Source organism: Lepus europaeus, chromosome 10 (genome assembly GCF_033115175.1).
Source record: "Lepus europaeus isolate LE1 chromosome 10, mLepTim1.pri, whole genome shotgun sequence".
Taxonomy (NCBI): Eukaryota; Metazoa; Chordata; class Mammalia; order Lagomorpha; family Leporidae; genus Lepus; species Lepus europaeus.
In genome coordinates this window covers 8,539,402-8,557,112 of record NC_084836.1, presented here as the reverse complement: position 1 = coordinate 8,557,112, position 17,711 = coordinate 8,539,402, and the positions used below count along the sequence as shown (strand labels likewise).

The 17,711-nt window shown below is 56.6% G+C and overlaps 1 protein-coding gene across 3 annotated transcripts; it reads left to right on the top strand.

Moving 5' to 3' along the window:
- Window positions 1-160: 160 nt before the first annotated feature.
- On the top strand, window positions 161-15,138 carry CBY1 (chibby 1, beta catenin antagonist). Of its 3 annotated transcripts, XM_062202838.1 has the most exons (6): window positions 189-259; window positions 829-894; window positions 7,508-7,623; window positions 11,800-11,905; window positions 11,995-12,107; window positions 13,989-15,138. In XM_062202838.1, exons 3-6 carry the CDS (start codon window positions 7,546-7,548, stop codon window positions 14,067-14,069), a joined length of 378 nt encoding a protein of 125 aa, XP_062058822.1. In that variant the 5' UTR covers window positions 189-259; window positions 829-894; window positions 7,508-7,545; the 3' UTR covers window positions 14,070-15,138. The 3 variants fall into 3 exon arrangements, with proteins under 3 accessions (XP_062058824.1, XP_062058822.1, XP_062058823.1); XM_062202840.1 differs by lacking the exon at window positions 829-894 and having other exon boundaries at window positions 161-259; window positions 13,989-15,137; XM_062202839.1 differs by lacking the exons at window positions 189-259; window positions 829-894 and adding an exon at window positions 323-344.
- Window positions 15,139-17,711: the final 2,573 nt, after the last annotated feature.

The following is a 17,711-nucleotide window of genomic DNA, read 5'->3' as shown; positions in this document are numbered from 1 at the left end:
GGAAGACATTTGCTTTGTCTATGTAACATACATCGGGGCAGACTGCGAGGGCCTCTGGTGCTTCGTACGCCCGCGTTAGGGACCCCGCCGCGCCGGGCACCCCCGTCTTTCCCTCATGGTGGAGTCCGGGGTGGGGCCGCGCGTGCGCGCTGCCGGGAGAGGCGAGCCGCCGGCGGTGGCGGCCGGGGACGGGGACCCAGCACGACCCTGGCGGGAGGTCTCGGGGTGCGCTTCGGCCCCGGCTTCTGGGGAGCGTCAGGTAGGCCTGTGAGTCCGGCAGAGCCGAGCAGGGGGGCTCCGAGCGGGGCTGCCCGGGAGAGGAGCCGCCCTGCCGTGTCGCGGGGGTGAGTTGGGAGCGGCGTCCCCCACCCACCCCGTCAGGGGGACCCCGGGGAGGACGTGTGTGCACGGACGGCCCGGAGCCGCCAGCTTGGCTGGGGGTTGGGTGCGCCATCCCGTCGAGGCCCCTCGGCGTCCGCGTGCCCGTGGCCCGCCGCGAGCGCGGCGCGGTGGGGGGCGTGGGTGTCCGTGGATCTGCAGGGCCGCCTGTGGCGCCGGCCCCGCGTGGGGGCGGCCGGGCCGTGCTGAGCCCTCTGCCCCCGGGGGTCACCGCCCCGGCTCTCAGGGTTCACCCGAATCCTCCCGCGCAGTGCCCGTGACCCCAGGAGTGAGGGGCCCCGGCTGGCTGCCCTCGCGGTGGAGCAGCGTGGCGTGGGTGCGCGTGTTCCGGGGCCCGGGCTCCTTGTGGCCCGGTCAGCGGCGCGGGCACCTGCCCCAGCCCAGCTCTCGCCCTGGCGAGAACAACCCGGCGTGTTTTGCCTTCTTTAGGCGTCACCAGGAAGGGCAGCGGCGGATTTGTCAACTTTTCTGTTGTCCCGTGAATATATTTTCATGGTAAGGGTTGGTGAAGTACAGAAGTCTGTTTCCTTAACCTAAGTTTATATCATACCTTAGGAAATTGCCACTTCCGGCCATTTGTAGACCCATGAAAGGGCAGGGTCATCCAGGTCACTCCCCGTTCCCTTCCCAGCCTGAGCCGCTGCGAGACTTCGATGTGTCCTTCTGGTCTTTTTCTGTTTTTTTCTTTTTATATATGTGTATGTCCTTGCATTTTCTTGTCTTCTCATATGGGATTATATTATACAAATTGTTCTGCGACTTGCTTTCTAAAGATTTTTATTTATTTGTTTTTATTTGTTTGAAAGGCAGAGTTAAGGGGAGAGAGAAATTTTTGCATCCTCTGGTTCACTACCCGGATGACTTCAACTGCCAGGGCTGGGCCAGAGCTGGGCCAGGCCAAAGCCAGGAGCCCGGAGCTTCTTCCAGGCGTGGGTGCAGGGGCCTGAGGACTCCGGCCATCTTCTGCAGCTTTCCCAGGCACGTTAACAGGGAGCTGGATTGGAAGTAGAGCGGCTGTGTCTTGAACCAGCACCCACATGGGATGCCAGTGTTGCAGGCAGAGGCTTAGCCTACAGTGCCGACCCCGACTTGCTTTCCTCGTGTGGAGGTGTGTGGGAAGTCTTTCAGCTGTCAGCCCTCACACAGCTCACTGTGTAATTGCTGCCTGCTGATCCATATGGGAATGGGCCACAGTTTATTTGGCCCCCACCAACCATTGGTGCTCATTTTGGGTTGCTTCTTATTTTTCTTTTTTTAGTTACTTTTTATTTTTTTGCCAGGCAGAGTTAGACAGTGAGAGAGAGACACACATAGAGAGTTACAGACAGTGAGAGAGAGACAGAAAGGCCTTCCTTCCGTTGGTTCACTTCCCAAATGGCTGCTATGGCTGGTGCGGCGCCGATCCGAAGCCAGGAGCCAGGCGCTTCCTTCTGGTCTCCCATGGGATGCAGGGCCCAAGCACCTGGACCATCCTCCACTGCAGTCCCTGGCCACAGCAGAGAGCTGGACTGAAAGAGGAGCAACCGGGACTAGTACCTGGTGCCCCAACTGGGACTAGAACCTGGGATGCCGGTGCCACAGGTGGAGGATTAGCCAAGTGAGCCATGGCGCCAGCCCAGTTATTTCTAATTTTTATTTAATTTGTTTGAGAAGCAGAGAGCAAGTCCAACAGAGATCCCCATCTACGAGCTCCCTCCCCAGGTGCCCACAGCATCCAGGGCTGGGCCAGGGCCAAAGCTGGCAGCCGGGAACTCCATGCTGCTCTCCAGCACGGGCGCCAGGGACCCAAATCCAGGGACCAAATCCTGCTGCCTCGCAGGGCGTTAGCAGGAAACCAGGAGCAGGAGCGGGCCAGGACTCACGCCCAAGCCTTCCGACATGGATGCAGTGCCCCAAGTGGCAGCTTTGCTGCAGGCCAGACTCCTGCCCTCCTAATTTTTTTAAGATTTATTTGTTTATTTAAAAGAGTTACACAGAGAAGGAGAGGCGGAGAGATAGAGGGAGGGAGAGAGAGAAAAAGAGAGATCTTCCATCCGCTGGTTCACTTCCCAAATGGCCTCAACAGCCAGAGCCACGCTGATCGGAAGCCAGGAGCCAGGAGCTTCTTCTGAGTCTCCCACATAGGTGCAGGGGCCCAAGGACTTGGGCCATCGTCCACTGCTTTCCCAGGCCACAGCAGAGAGCCCGATCAGCAGTGGAGCAGCCAGGTCTTGAACTGGCGCCCATATGGGATGCTGCACAGCAGGCGGCGGCTTTACCTGCTACACCACAGCGCCGGCCCTCTGCCCCCTTTTATTTTTAACTGTTATCAACAATAAAGAACATTTGTGTATGTCCAAGTCATTCTGGAGGATAAAATTTTAGGAGTAACTTTGCTGTCTAAAATGTGCACATTTAGGGCCGATGTTGTGGCATAGCGGGTAAGGTTGCCGCCTGCAGTGCCAGCATCCCATATGGGCGCCAGTTCGAGACCCAGCTGCTCCACTTCTGATCCAGCTCTCTGCTATGGCCTGGGAAAGCAGTAGAAGATGGCCCAAGTCTTGGGCTCTTGTACTCATGTGGAAGACCCCAAAGAAGCTCCTGGCTCCTGGCTTCGGATTGGCGCAGTTCCAGCCGTTGCGGAGTGACCCAGCGGATGGAAGACACCCCCCCCGCCGCCGCCGCCGCCGCCTCTCTCTCTGTGTAACTCTGACTTTCAAATAAATAAAATTAATTAATTAAAAAAAAGTCTTCCTGGAGATTGTTCCCATTTTCTTCTTGTTCTGCCTCCGTGGACACAAGATGAATCCGTCCCCCCTGCCCCCCTCAGAGCCAGTGCAGGGCCTTGCGGCGTGTGTTGGGCGGTAGCAGAGCTTCGGCCGCCCTCATCCCCGTCATCTCCATCACTGAGCTGGGAAAATTCGGATCTGCCAAGTCCTCAGGTGCTGTGCCCAGGTCCAGACGCCGTCCCTGTCGGGGTGGGGAACCAGCTGGGCACTGACAGCATCACTCACCGGCCATACGGTCATCGACTTCAAAGTTAGCCTGCTGCAGAGTTATTGAACTTTACGTCCTTGGCGGGGCCCGACGTTCCCAGCCGTGGCCCTGGGTTGCTGGTCTGCAGTTCATCACAGCACCCGTCTACCAGTACGACCGTGGTGCGCACCCCCAGAGACCGTACGTGTTCGTGTGTACTTCTGTACTGCATGTTACCAAGTTCCCAACAGCCCTCCAAGCCTTAACCAGTAATCTCACCCACCCCAGCGGGAATAGCAGATTTCCCTTGTGTTCCCATTGAGTGCGCGTCTTGCTTACTGTGGTGGAGTCACACTGTGAACTTTTTTTTTTCTAGATATATGAGAAGGTTTTTTTTTTTTTTTTTTTTTTTAAGATTTATTTTACTTGAGGGGCTGGTGCTGTGGTGCAGTGGGTTAAAGCCCTGACCTGAAGTGCTGGCATCCCATATGGGCACCGGTTCTAGTCCCAGCTGCTCCACTTCTGATCCAGCTCTCTGCTATGGCCTGGGAAAGCAGTAGAAGACGGGGCCCCTGCACCCACATGGGAGACCCAGAAGAAGCTCCTGGCTCCTGGCTTCGGATCAGCGCAGCTCTGGCCATTGCAGCCATCTGGGGAGTGAACCAGTGGTTGGAAGACCTCTCTCTCTGTTTCTACCTCTCTAATTCTGTCTTTCAAATAAATAAAATAAATCTATAAAAAAAAAAAAGATTTATTTTACTTGGAAGGCAGAGTTACAGAGAGTGAGCGAGCAATCAAGTTTCCATCTCTGGTCTATTCCTGAAATGGTTGCAACTCCCAGGGCAGGGCCAGGCCAAAGCCAGAAATCAAGAGCTTCTTCTGGGTCTCCCATGTGGGTGCAGGGGCCCAAGGACTTGGGCCATCCTCTACTGTTTTCCCAGGCCATAGCATAGAGCTGGATCAGAAGTGGAGCAGTCGGGTCTTGAACTGGCGGCCATACGGGATGCTGGCATTGCAGGCGACAATTGCTGTGCCGTGGTGCCAGCCCTGTGAATTATCTTCCAATGACAGTTGATATAAAACTTTGTTTGCATCGTCTTGACACATCCCCGTTCCACATTTTGGCCAGTTTCTTGTGAGATATGATTAACTCATTACCGGGTTTATCCCATATTGTGAAGAAAGACTTTATACCTAAGAGCAGGAAAGTGCTCTGCTGTTCTCTTTAAAAGGAGTCTTTTTAAGCTACTGCGTGTCATAAGGTAAAGTTCTCTGATAAATGGGAGAGTGAACCCTAACCCTCGTCTCATACCGCATACAAAAGGTGTCTTCAGGTGAATTGTACTCCCAAATGTGATAGGTAGAACAATAAAATTACCAGAAGTTAACATTAAAAACCATCATTTCTTAAATGGGAGATAAAACACTAATTTAATAACAGTAAATTGGATTTCATTGAAATTAACTTGGTCAAAAGAAATCAATGAAAAAGCAAATAGGTAAGTTACAGGTTATGGGAAGACAATACTGTACATATATATACACAGGAATAGTGTTCAGCATGTATAAATAAGCCTTACCTGTCAATCAGAAAATGACATACCGGCGCTGCGGCTCACTAGGCTAATCCTCCGCCTGCGGCGCTGGCACACCGGGTTCTAGTCCCGGTCGGGGCGCTGGATTCTGTCTTGGTTGCCCCTCTTCCAATCCAGCTCTCTGCTGTGGCCCGGTAGTGCAGTGGAGGATGGCCCAAGTGCTTGGGCCCTGCACCCCATGGGAGACCAGGAGAAGCACCTGGCTCCTGCCTTCGGATCAGCGCGGTGCGCCGGCTGCAGCGGCCATTGGAGAGTGAACCAACGGCAAAAGGAAGACCTTTCTCTCTGTCTCTCTCTCTCACTGTCCACTCTGCCTGTCCAAAAAAAAAAAAAAAAAGACAAAAAATCAGTAAGGAAAAGATTATAGAAAAATAGCAGAAGGCTGAATAAGCATGTCACAGAGAGAATATCTGTATGTCTCATGACATGAATATGAAAAATACAAGGGCCAGCACTGTGGCACAGCAGGTAAAGCCGCCGCCTGCAGTGTCAGCGTCCATGTGGGCGTCAGTTTGAGATCCGGCTGCTCCACTTCTGATCCAGCTCTCTGCTGTGGCCTGGGACAGCAGTGGAAGATGGCCCAAGTCCTTGGGGCCCCTTCCTTACCTGTGTGGGAGACCTGAAGAAGCTCCTGCGCAGCTCCAGCCATTGCGGCCATCTGGGGAGTGAGCCAGCAGATGGAAGACCTCTCTCTCTCTGGAACTCTGCCTTTCAAATAAATAGACCTTAAACTAGAAATACACGTTTATTTAAAAAAAAGAAAAGAAAAATACATGAAAAGGTATCCAGTTTGATTTGTCATTGGGGAAAAGCAAATTAAATAAACATTACAATACTGCTACAAACCCACAAGATGATCAAATGAAACGCACAAGAAATGTCAGACATGGACAAGGCCACTTCATGCGTGCAGGTAGGAATAGAAGTTGTGGAGGAAACCCATTCGGTACAGCTAACTCTGAGTGCTCTGTGACGCACCGATCCTCTGCCTGTTACAGAGCTGGGAGGTTAAATACGAATGCAGAAATGCGTGTCCAGGCCTGTTCTTAGCAGCACTGTTTTTGATGGAAAAGCTAGAAGCAGTCCAGATATCTGTCCTCGGTAGACAGATACATTGTGAATGTTCTCGAAAGACAGTGTTGCACAAGCCACAGCCGCACAGGACAACAGGGATGATCCTTGCAACAGGATCTTAGGGGTAGAGACGGCGTTGAGACCCGTGGGGTGCCGCGGTGTTCTCCGCGAGCTGCGGTGTGGTTGTGGCCAGTAAACCCAAAGCTGTGCACACAGGGCTTGTAGACTGTCCTGTGTTTATGTTCTACTTAGAGAGCTGAACTCTCCCTTCCGCCCTCCCACTGAACCTGGGACTGTCGGTACACCTGCGTCACTGGGCCCGTGCGAGCCACAGTTGGTCACAGTACGCTGACAGCAAACACGGGCCAGTGTCAGCATGGCCTTGTAGGGGGCTTACCCCTTCCTCTGGACAGCTCACCTCCCAGACAGGGCAGGCAGCCTTCTGCCGTACGGCCCGAGGGGTCTGGACGTGACATATAAGCATAGCTTCGTTTCTTCATGTCCAGTCTGTGCGGCGGCCTTGCCCCAGGAGTGATTCTTACCAGCACGCAGGAGTAAGTAGGGCTGGCACCCCCTGCGCCAGGCCTTAAAGCCGGTGACGCCAGCCTGAGCTAAGCCTGCCTGCAGTTGCCGTGCTCTGCAGAGCCACTCCGACCTGGGCCCAAGACCTCAGCCTTGTTTTTTTTGTTGTTGTTGTTTTGTTTTTTTTAAAGATTGTTTTTTATTTATTTGAAAAGCAAACTGACACAGAGAGAGGGAGAAAGAAAGAGATCTTCCATCTACTGGTTCATTCCCCAAATGGCTGCAATGGCCAGGGCTGGGCCAGGCTGAAGCCAGGGGTTTGGAACTCTGGTCTCCCACATGGGTGGCAGGGACCCAAGTACTTGGGCTGTTGCCCTCCCAGGCCCATAAGCAGGAAGCGGGACTGGAAGCGGAGCAGCCAGGGCTGAAGCTGGCACTCCGGTGTGGGATGCTGATGTTTCAAGTGATGGCTTAACTCCTCCTCCACAACACTGCCCCCCAGTCTATGTGGTTTTTAAAAATTTTTTATTAATTTTCATTTGATTTGAAAGGCAAAGACCTCCCATTACTGGCTTAGCCCCCAAATTCCCTTGCAACAGCTAGGGCTGGACCAGGCCAAAACCAGGAGCCAGAACCCCATCCCTGCCATCTGTCACATGAGGGGGACCCAGATACCGGAGCCATCACCAGCTGCCAGGGAGTGTTAGCAGGAAGCCGGGTTGAAAGTGGAGCTGTCGGGGCTGGAGGAGGCTCTCGGATACTGGACTCCGTCCCAAGAGGCAGCTCAGCCACTGCCTCAACACCCCTGCCTCCGTCTTCCTACGCCTCCCCTGGCGCCTGCCAAAGGATGGCTGGGAGTTAGGTGAGATGCTGTGCGCTGGGCCTGGCGTCCTGCCGGGACACTTTACCAGGATTGTTAGGTCATCGAAGCAACTGTTGGTCCCCTGGCTTTGCTCACCCAGGAGAAGGGAGCCTTGGTCTCTCGCTCCGGCGACTGAGGATGCCACTCTTTGGGAATACCTTCAGTCCCAAGAAGACGCCGCCTCGCAAGTCTGCTTCTCTCTCCAACCTGCACTCTGTGAGTGTGGCTGCCCGGCTCAGCACGGGTGCAGTGGGACTGCGGGACCCCCCAGGGCCCGAGGGAGGGGAGCGGGCGCTTGGGGGCGTTGTGGAAGGGGACAGCCTTTAGTTCCTGTGCTGCTACTGCTGCCGTTTCTGAGGTCCTGTTTAGGGGTGGTGGTAGGAGCGCTCAGGACCCAACGTCAGACAGTCCCGTGGGAGGGTGATTTTTGGCCCCAAGCGATACCGTCCTGAGATTTGGCCAGGAATTGGTTGTAGCTGCATGTGAGGCTCAAACGCATGCTCGAAGCATGAAGATGCGCACCACAGCTCCGACAACAGTTTCAAAAGACGAGTTCTAAAAAGTGTGGGAGCAGGGCCAAGGCTCAGGAGTCACTGATAGCTTTCCTGCTTCAACATGTAAGTCCTAGGAGTGTGACGTGATTACGTGATGCACAGTCAGCTTCCACTCCCAGCTGTGACGTGCCCCAGCATCTTCAACACATATACACCCAACAGATATACACTCAGGCCCCGGATACACCCAACAGATACATACAGGCCCTGGATACACCCAACACATACACACACACAGGCCCCGGATACACCCAACACATACACAGACCCCGGATACACCCAACACATACATACACACAGGCCCCGGATACACCCAACACATACACACACAGACCCCGGATACACCCAACACATACACACACACAGGCCCCGGATACACCCAACACATACATACAGACCCTGGATACACCCAACACATACACACAGGCCCCGGATACACCCAACACATACACACACACAGACCCTGGATACACCCAACACATACATACAGACCCTGGATACACCCAACACATACACACACACAGGCCCCGGATACACCCAACGCATACACACACAGGCCTTGGATACACCCAACACATACACACGGGCCTCGGATACACCCAACACATAGACACAGGCCTGGATATACCCAACACATACACACACACAGGCCCCAGATACACCCAGCACATACATACACACAGGCCCCAGATACACCCAGCACATACATACACACAGGCCCCGGATACACCCAACACATACACACACACAGGCCTTGGATACACCCAACACATACACACACACAGGCCCCGGATACACCCAACACATACACACACACAGGCCCCGGATACACCCAACACATACACACACACAGGCCCCGGATACACCCAACACATACACACACACAGGCCCCGGATACACCCAACACATACACACACAGGCCCCAGATACACCCAACACATACACACGGGCCTCGGATACACCCAACACATACACACACACAGGCCCTGGATACACCCAGCACACACACACAGGCCCCGGATACACCCAGCACACACACACAGGCCCCAGATACACCCAACACATACACACACACAGGCCTCGGATATACACAACACATACACACACACACACACACGAGCCCCAGATACACCCAACACATACCCACATGGGCCCTGGATACACCCAATACATACACAAACACACACAGGCCCCAGATACACTCAACACATATACACACTTGGGCCCCGGATATACCCAACACATATATGTACATACACACACACACAGACACACACTCACGGGCCCTGGATATATACAACACACACATACACACGAGCCCCAGATATACCCAACACATACACACAGGCCCTGGGTACACTCAGCACATACACACACAGGCCTCGGATACATCCAGCACATACACACACAGACACGGGCCCTGGATATACACAATACACACACACACACACGAGCCCCAGATACACCCAACACATACCCACATGGGCCTTGGATACACCCAATACATACACAAACACACACAGGCCCCAGACACACTCAACACATACACACACTTGGGCCCCGGATACACCCAACACATATATGTACATACACACACACATGGGCCCCAGATACACCCAACACATACCCACATGGGCCCTGGATACACCCAATACATACACAAACACACACAGGCCCCAGATACACTCAACACATATACACACTTGGGCCCCGGATATACCCAACACATATATGTACATACACACACACACAGACACACACTCACGGGCCCTGGATATATACAACACACACACACACACACGAGCCCCAGATACACCCAACACATACACACAGGCCCTGGGTACACTCAGCACATACACAGGCCTCGGATACACCCAACACATACACACACAGACACAGGCCCTGGATATACACAACACATAAACACACACACACACGAGCCCCAGATACACTCAACACATACACACAGGCCCTGGGTACACTCAGCACATACACACACAGGCCTCGGATACACCCAGCACATACACACACAGACACGGGCCCTGGATATACACAACACACACACACACACACGAGCCCCAGATACACCCAACACATACCACATGGGCCTTGGATACACCCAATACATACACAAACACACACAGGCCCCAGATACACTCAACACATACACACACTTGGGCCCCGGATATACCCAACACATATATGTACATACACACACACATGGGCCCCAGATACACCCAACACATACCCACATGGGCCCTGGATACACCCAATACATACACAAACACACACAGGCCCCAGATACACTCAACACATATACACACTTGGGCCCCGGATATACCCAACATATATGTACATACACACACACATGGGCCCCAGATACACTCAACACATATATACATGGACCCTGCCTGGATACACAAACCCCTGTGCTCTGCTGAGGCTTCTGGGCCCCTGGACCAGGTCCTGGTTCTTTGGCTCCACCACAACCCTCCCCCACCACTGCTAGCTCCCACATACCAAGAGGTGCTGGGTCCTGGCTCCCCCCAACTCTCCCTGCACGGCTGGTCGTTAGCATGGAAGGGAGGGACAGTGGAGCAGCAAAGCTGTTGGGGCTGAATGTTAACCCCAGCTGTGGGCTTTGAGTCCGTTGCCTCTGGGTCCAGGAAGAATCCTGGTGGAGGGTGGCCGTGCCATGGCCAGGGCTGGGTGTTCTGGAAGTGGGCCAGGCAGAGGCCCAGGCTCTTGGTTTCTGCCACCCACAGGCCTGGAGGCTCCCTTTGCCCCTGCGCCGTGTGTCACAGACGCAGGTGCACATGGCAGTCTCTCTGTGACACCCCCGTCCCACCCACAGCAGGTGCCGCATGAGGCTGTCTCCTCTGTGACACTTTTCGCTTGCTGACGGCAGCTGTCAGCCATGGTCGGAAGCAGACCCCCATGGTGCTGTGTGTGGTGAGCGGTGGGCTTCACGGCTCCCCGTCACTGCGGGATGCCAGTGTCCCAGAGCCGAGAGGGCACCCAGGGGCACAGGCACCCAGCGCCCTTTCCTGCCCGTGCCCACCCAGGCTTCGCACGCCCCTCCTTTGTGGGTGTCACTCCCTCTGTCTAGAACGTTCTTCCCCATTCATCAATTCAACAGCTGCTGTGCCCTCTCCTTGGCACTGGACATAAAGTAGATCAAGAAGAGAGGGGAAAAAGCCAAATCTTTGCCCTCTCAGCAAATATTTTACTGGGGAAGAGTACAGAAAACGAGTAGCGCGGGGTGAGGGGCAGAGCTGGCGGTGGGCGTGGAGCTGTCATCCTGGGTGGGCCGGCCGGGAAGGCCCGCCCCAGAGGGGCCATGGGGACCACGTCCCTGAAGGCCTCCCGCACTGAGCGCTCGGCAGGCAGAGGTGACGAGGTGCCCACGGCCCTCACTGAGGTCCAGGACCCAGCGCCGCCTCGGGCCGCATGCGCCGAGTCCTGCCAGTGAGTGCACGGACTGTGCCGGCGCACACTGAAACACGGCGGCCGCTCCCGTGACAGGTGCACGCCCTGCCAAGCAGGTGATTGCTGATGACAGGTTCAGGAAGGACTTAAGTCAGTGTGCTTGTGCGAGGTGTGAGACAGTCCCACTCGCAGCTGTCAGCGAGGCAGCTTCCCTGGCACACATCAAGTGCGTGAAGCAGTGCACGTCTCGTTAGCATGCTTTGTTCTGCATTATTTGGCTTTTCTGGCCTTTGAGAGAAAGCATTGCAGGGACTAGGTAATGATTAGAGATGCGTTCTTGGGGACGAGGAGCTGGGACCGGGCCCCCACTCTGGCGTTCTGCAGCCACCACACAGTGTCTCGCCCGCAGCTGGATCGTTCGACCCGGGAGGTGGAGCTCGGCCTGGACTACGGGACCCCTACCATGAACCTGGCGGGGCAGAGCCTCAAGTTTGAGAATGGCCAGTGGATCACAGGTGGGCTGCGTTTCCTGCCCCTTTGTCCTGCGAGATGACAGCGGGAGACTTCCCTCTCAACCTGGGGTTCTGTGCTTCCCGGGGGTCAGAGGTTGGCGGAGCCGTGGACCGGAGGGAGGCCCAGCGCCTTCGCAGGCGGAACCAGCAGCTGGAGGAAGAGAACAATCTCCTGCGGCTCAAAGTGGACATCCTGCTGGACATGGTGAGGGGGGCCTCGGGGAGGGGCCGCCTCGGCCCTGGCCTCGGACCAGCCGCTGGCCTCGGGAGGGGCCGCCTCGGCTCTGTCCTTGGACCAGCTGCTGGCCTGGGGAGGGGCCGCCTCGGCCCTGGCCTCGGACCAGCCGCTGGCCTGGGGGGAGGGGTGTGCCTCCAGTCATCGGACCAGCCGCTGGCCTCGGGAGGGGCCGCCTCGGCTCTGTCCTTGGACCAGCTGCTGGCCTGGGGAGGGGCCGCCTCGGCCCTGGCCTCGGACCAGCCGCTGGCCTGGGGGGGGGAGGTGCCTCCAGTCATCGGACCAGCTGCTGGCCTTGGGGTGGAGCTGCCTCGGCTCTGTCCTCGGACCAGCTGCTGGCCTCGGGGAGTGGACTCCTTGGCTCTGTCCTTGGACCAGCCGCTGGCCTGGGGTGGGGGTGGGGTGTGCCTCCAGTCATCGGACCAGCCGCTGGCCTCGGGGAGGGGCTCCCTCGGCTCTCCTTTTGGGAGGGCTCAGCCTCCAGTCTTTGGATCCGGCTGCTGTGGCCTCGGTGCCGGTTTGCCCAGCTGTGTTGCTTCATATGCAGAGACAAAACGAATGCCTCACGGCCCCTCCCCTCAGGCAGGCAGACAGTGAACCGTCGCAGCAATCTGTTGGTCCGGCTCAGCGTGGGACAGAGGGATTGTGTGGGAAGAGCTGGGCAGAACTGAATGTGACGGTGGACAGGAGTGGGGGCTGGGATGCAGGCTTCCCAGGAGGGGAACAGTTGGCTCGTGGCTTGGAGCCATCCCTTACCCAGTGGGCATGCATCGAATCCCAGCAGCCCGCTGTGCCCGGTCGTGCCCAGCACTGCACGTGAAGGTTGCTGGGAGGTGGGTGGCGGACGCTGCTGGGGCTCAGAGTGTTCCTTCTGGAGCTATGTGGCCTGGGTTCCTGGCCCAGCCCCACCACCGGCGAACCACTCCGTGCCCTCATTTCTTTCCTCTTTTTTATTTTTATTTATTTTTATTTTTTTATTTTCAAAAACTAAGAGGAAGAAACGGAGAGCGTGCTTCTGTTCTCTGGTTTACTCCCCAAAGCCCAAGGCCAGAGCCAAGAGCTGGGAAGTGCCCCAGGCCTCCCGTTTACTGCCTCTTCCACTGGAGGCTGCGGTAGGGAGCGGCAGCCAGGCACTGAACCCAGGCACTCCAATGTGACTCACGCACGGCAGTCCCCGGGGTGTGTGTGTGTGTGTGTGTGCGCTGAGGCGTCTCCGTGCCTCCCTTGAGTGTCTTCTGCCTCCTACAGTCCATTAGAGACATGCTGATGAGCAGGCTCCCTAACCCCATTCCGTGGCCTCACTCAGAGCTCCGATCTAGGATCTAGCCGCAGAATCGCCCCGTGCGCCCCGAGGCCCGCTGTGCTTCACACAGCAAGTGCCACGCAGTCGTGGGCGGACACAGTGTTGACAGCCGGCACCACGACTGTTCTTTTTTAATTTTTTTTTTTTACTTACTAATTTTCATTTTATTTGAAAAACTGGGAGCCAGAGAGACATCTTTCATCTGCTAGTTTACTCCGCAAACGCCTGCAACAGCCAGGGCTGGGCAGGATGACGCCAGGAGCCTGCAGCTCTGCCTGGGTCGCCATCGCTGCCGCCACTCCAGGTGCACATTAACAGGAAGCCGAAGAGGAAGTGGGGCTGGGCTTTGAGCAGCGATTAACCGCCCCGCCCACCCGCGATTCTGAGCGTTCCTTAGACGCCGGGGTCCGGTCATCACCGAGTTTCCCAGCCCAGAGAAGTGGCTGAGAACTACCAGGGGGGGTGGCCGAATGCCGGAGGCCCTTCCCGGGCGCACAGGGCTGGCCGCCCGGAGATGCCCCTCCTAACCGCATGCCTTTTCCTCGCAGCTTGCCGAGACCACTGCCGAGTCCCACGTGATGGAGAAGGAACTGGATGAGCTGAAGAGCGTCAGCCGGCGGAGAAAGTGAAAGCCCCGCGGACACGTTGGGGAGTAGGGAGCACCCCGCTGGCTGAGGGGGAGGTGGCGGAGCAGGTTTTTGGGGTTTTTTTTTTAGCCAACCTAGCGGACTGGGCCCTTGGAGAGAGTATCATTCAAGGGCTCGGCCACGCCCTGGCCCTTCGGGCCGGCAGCAGGTAGGCGCCGTGGGTTCCAGGCCCGGGCAGTGCTGTTCCAGACGCACTCTGGAGCAGCCCTGCTGTAGGCGCAGGCGCTGTTGTGCGGAGCGGCAGGCGTTCCCGGCTCACCCTCGCCACTGGCGATGGCCGTGCCTGTTCTAGAGGGCTGGGATTGGGGGTCTCCGGTGAGCAGCTCTCGCGGTTCCCTGCCGCCCAGGCCACTCTCTCCCCGCCTTTAAAGACCTCACTCCCCACACTCACAGCTGCCTCCGGCGTCCACCTCCCAACAGTAAGCCCCAGCCTGCCATGGCCACTCTGTTCCTGTGCTACTTTCTTTCACACTACTTGTTTTTTATTAAACGGTGGTAAACACTCTCCGCGGCCACAGTGACTCAGAGAGGAAGCCTGGGCCCTCGGGGAGGGGTGCAACCTGGGCTGTGGCTCCTGTTACCCCGCTGGACGGTGGGATTTGCAGGGGCTGGGGAAATGGTGCCGTGGTGGGCACGGCGGTTTCGCCTTGTGTTGGGGGCCCCCTCCTGCTCCGGGAGTTAGTGCCGGCCTGGGCCTGCAGACTCCTGCTGGTTGGTGGGAGCGTCGTGCTAGACCACCCTCTGGGTGGAGGACAGAACCCTGCTCGTGGAGTCCAGTGGTGGGCACGGAGCCCAGGGTTTGGCAGGGGCAGCTCCTGTAGCCAGCATTTCCGGGGGTCTGTTAACCAGGAAACCTCCCAGAGTTGGTGGTAAAGCCCCTGGCTCCTGGCTTAGGCCTAGCCCAGCCCTCCTGACCAGTGTGGCCATTTGGGAAGTGAAGCAGCGGTTGGAAGATGCTCGCTCGCGCTCTCTCTCTCTCTCTCTCTCTCTCTGCCTCTCCTTTTCTGTAACTATTTCAAATAAATAAATCTTTTTTTAAAAAAATTAGTTTCTTTTAGCACAAAAAAATTGTAAGTCCGTGAAATTTTTTTTTTTTATTTTTACTACTTACTGGGGCCAGCGTTGTGCTGTAGCGGGTAAAGCTGTCACCTGCAGTGCCGGCACCCTATATGGGCACCAGTTCAAACCCAGCTGCTCCACTCCCGATCCAGCTCCCTGCTAATGGCCTGGGAAAGCAGTGGAGGATGATCCAAGTGCTTGGGCTCCTGCACTTGTTTGGGAGCCCCAGAGGAAGCTCCTGACTCCAGGCTCCAGCCTGGCCCAGCCCTGGCCATTATGGCCATCTGGGGAGTGAACCAGTGGATGGAAGATCTCTGTCTCTTCCTCTCTCTCTCTGTAACTCTTTCAAATAAATTAATCACTTAAAGATGTTTTTCGCTTATTTGAAAGGCAGAGAGACAGAGCTTCCATCTGCTGGTTCACTCCTCTGATGCCCACAGCAATCAGGACTGGGCGCCAGGGCTTAGCCAGGAGGCAGGAGCTCCAGCCAGGTCTCCCGCAAGGTGGCTGGGACCCAATTTCCTGCACCACCCCCTGCTGCCCCCAGGGTGGGATTAGCAGGAAGCTGGAACCGCAGCAGAGCTGGGACTTGAACCCAGGCACGCCTACAGTGGGGCGCAGGCATTCCAAGCAGCGGCCTGAGCACTACGCCAGACGCTTCCCCATTTTTTCAGAATAGAGACCACTCTGGCCCAGGCTCTGCATTCCCCTGGGCCCCGCCCCCTGCTGCGGGCACTCCCAGCTGCTCACTCCCAGAGCACAGTGTAGCCCCCGGCCTGCGGCAGACGCCATGGAGCCTGTGTGATTCCCAGCCCACTGTGGAAGTGGGGGGGGGGGGGTCGCCTCGCGGGGAGGCTGCTCTTTGTGTCTAGCCTTAGGGCCAGCACGGCACTCTGGGGGGAGGAGAAGAGAACAGTCTGCAGCTGCAGCCCGTGACCATGACCGGCCTTTCTGAGCAGGGGGAGTGTCCGGTAGAAGGGTCCAGCAGACACAGTGTGGCAGCCCTCAGGTGCCAAAGCAGGCGCGCCAAGGCCAGCACCTGTTCCTAGTCGTCGTCCTCATCTTTCCGGCAAGGGACTGACCCAGCCAGGTGACAGGGCTGGACACCAGGGCATCGCGTGGGGCGTGCTCGTCACCACGATGTGGGTCCTCCTGGACTGACACCACCACCGCCGGCCCCACCTTAGGGACCTGGGGCCGGGGTCCCTGCAGATGCCGGCATCTGTGCAGTGAAGGATTCTGGGCAGGGGAGCAAGCCGTTGTTGCGTGGGGGGAGAGGGGTGCCTGGGAGGAGGCGCCGCGGCAGGCCCCGGGCAGAGAAGTTCTGGCTTTGTCTCCCGTGCAGGTGCAGAGACTTTCAGATGCGTCACCCTCAAAGCCGTTGTCAGGCAAACCTGCCACTAATGGAAACAGTGCAGGTCTCCCGGATGTGCCGGCGTCTGTGCCGGGCGGTGGCTCAGGGAAGGACCGTCACTGGTGAGCTGCAGGCTCAGAGCATCGCCAGAGGAAAGCCCGCCGTCGGAGCCGGGCGAGGGTGTCCGTCGGGACAGCTGCCCAGGTGCCGGCTGATGGGCATGCTCTGGGGGAGGGGCTTGGCTTCCCTAGGTTTCTCGAAGGGATTCAGGCCCGTGGCCCCAGTTAGGAACTGTACTGGGGCCGGTGCTGCGGTGCCGGCATCCCGTATGGGTGCCAGTTTGTGTCCTGATTGATGTTTTTTAAAAAAAGATTGATTTATCTGATAAAGAGAGTAAGGAGAGGCAGGGGCAGAGAGAGAGACGGTGCATCTGCTGGTTCACTCCCCAAATGGCTGCAACAGCCAGGCTGGACCAGGCTGGAGCCAGGAGCTTCTTCCCTGTCTCCCACACAGGTGCAGGGGCCCCCGCACCCACTGCTGGCCTTCCCAGCACACCAGCAGGGGGAGCTGGGTCAAGAGTGGAACAGCCGGGGCTTGAACCAGCGGCCTGTGAGATGCTGGTGCTACAGGAAGCAGCTCCACCCACTATGCCACAGCGCTCACCCCGCTCCACGTCTGATCCAGCTTCCTGCTGACGCAGCTGGCAACTCACCAGCACCCACAGGGGATGGCAGCACCACAGCACAGGGCCCCTGAAAATAAGCTTTTTAACACAAGCAAAAAAGAATGTGATTCCTAAGTGTGCTACAGCGTGAGGAATTCTCAGAAAATTATCATACCCGTGTCCACACCACCCAGGCCTGGAACCTTCCAGAATCCTGGGAGTCACTCCCCCTCCTCCCAAATCGCATCACTCCTGACTCCTCACCATGGGTTGGTGTTTGCCTGGTTTGGAACCTGAGTGGAATCAGACAGCTGCTACCCTTTTGTGATGGGAAAACCTGCAGCAGGAAGATGGAAAGGCCCGAGCTCAGGAGGAGTCACGAGCCCCGTGTCCCCTGCAGGCGCCTCAGGACAGACTCCTCGCTTCATAATATGCATTTTCCATGAACTTTCAGAAGCCCGTTCATATGCATGGATTTAAAAATATATATATATAATATATAATATAATATATAATATATATAATATAATATATATATAAAAATATA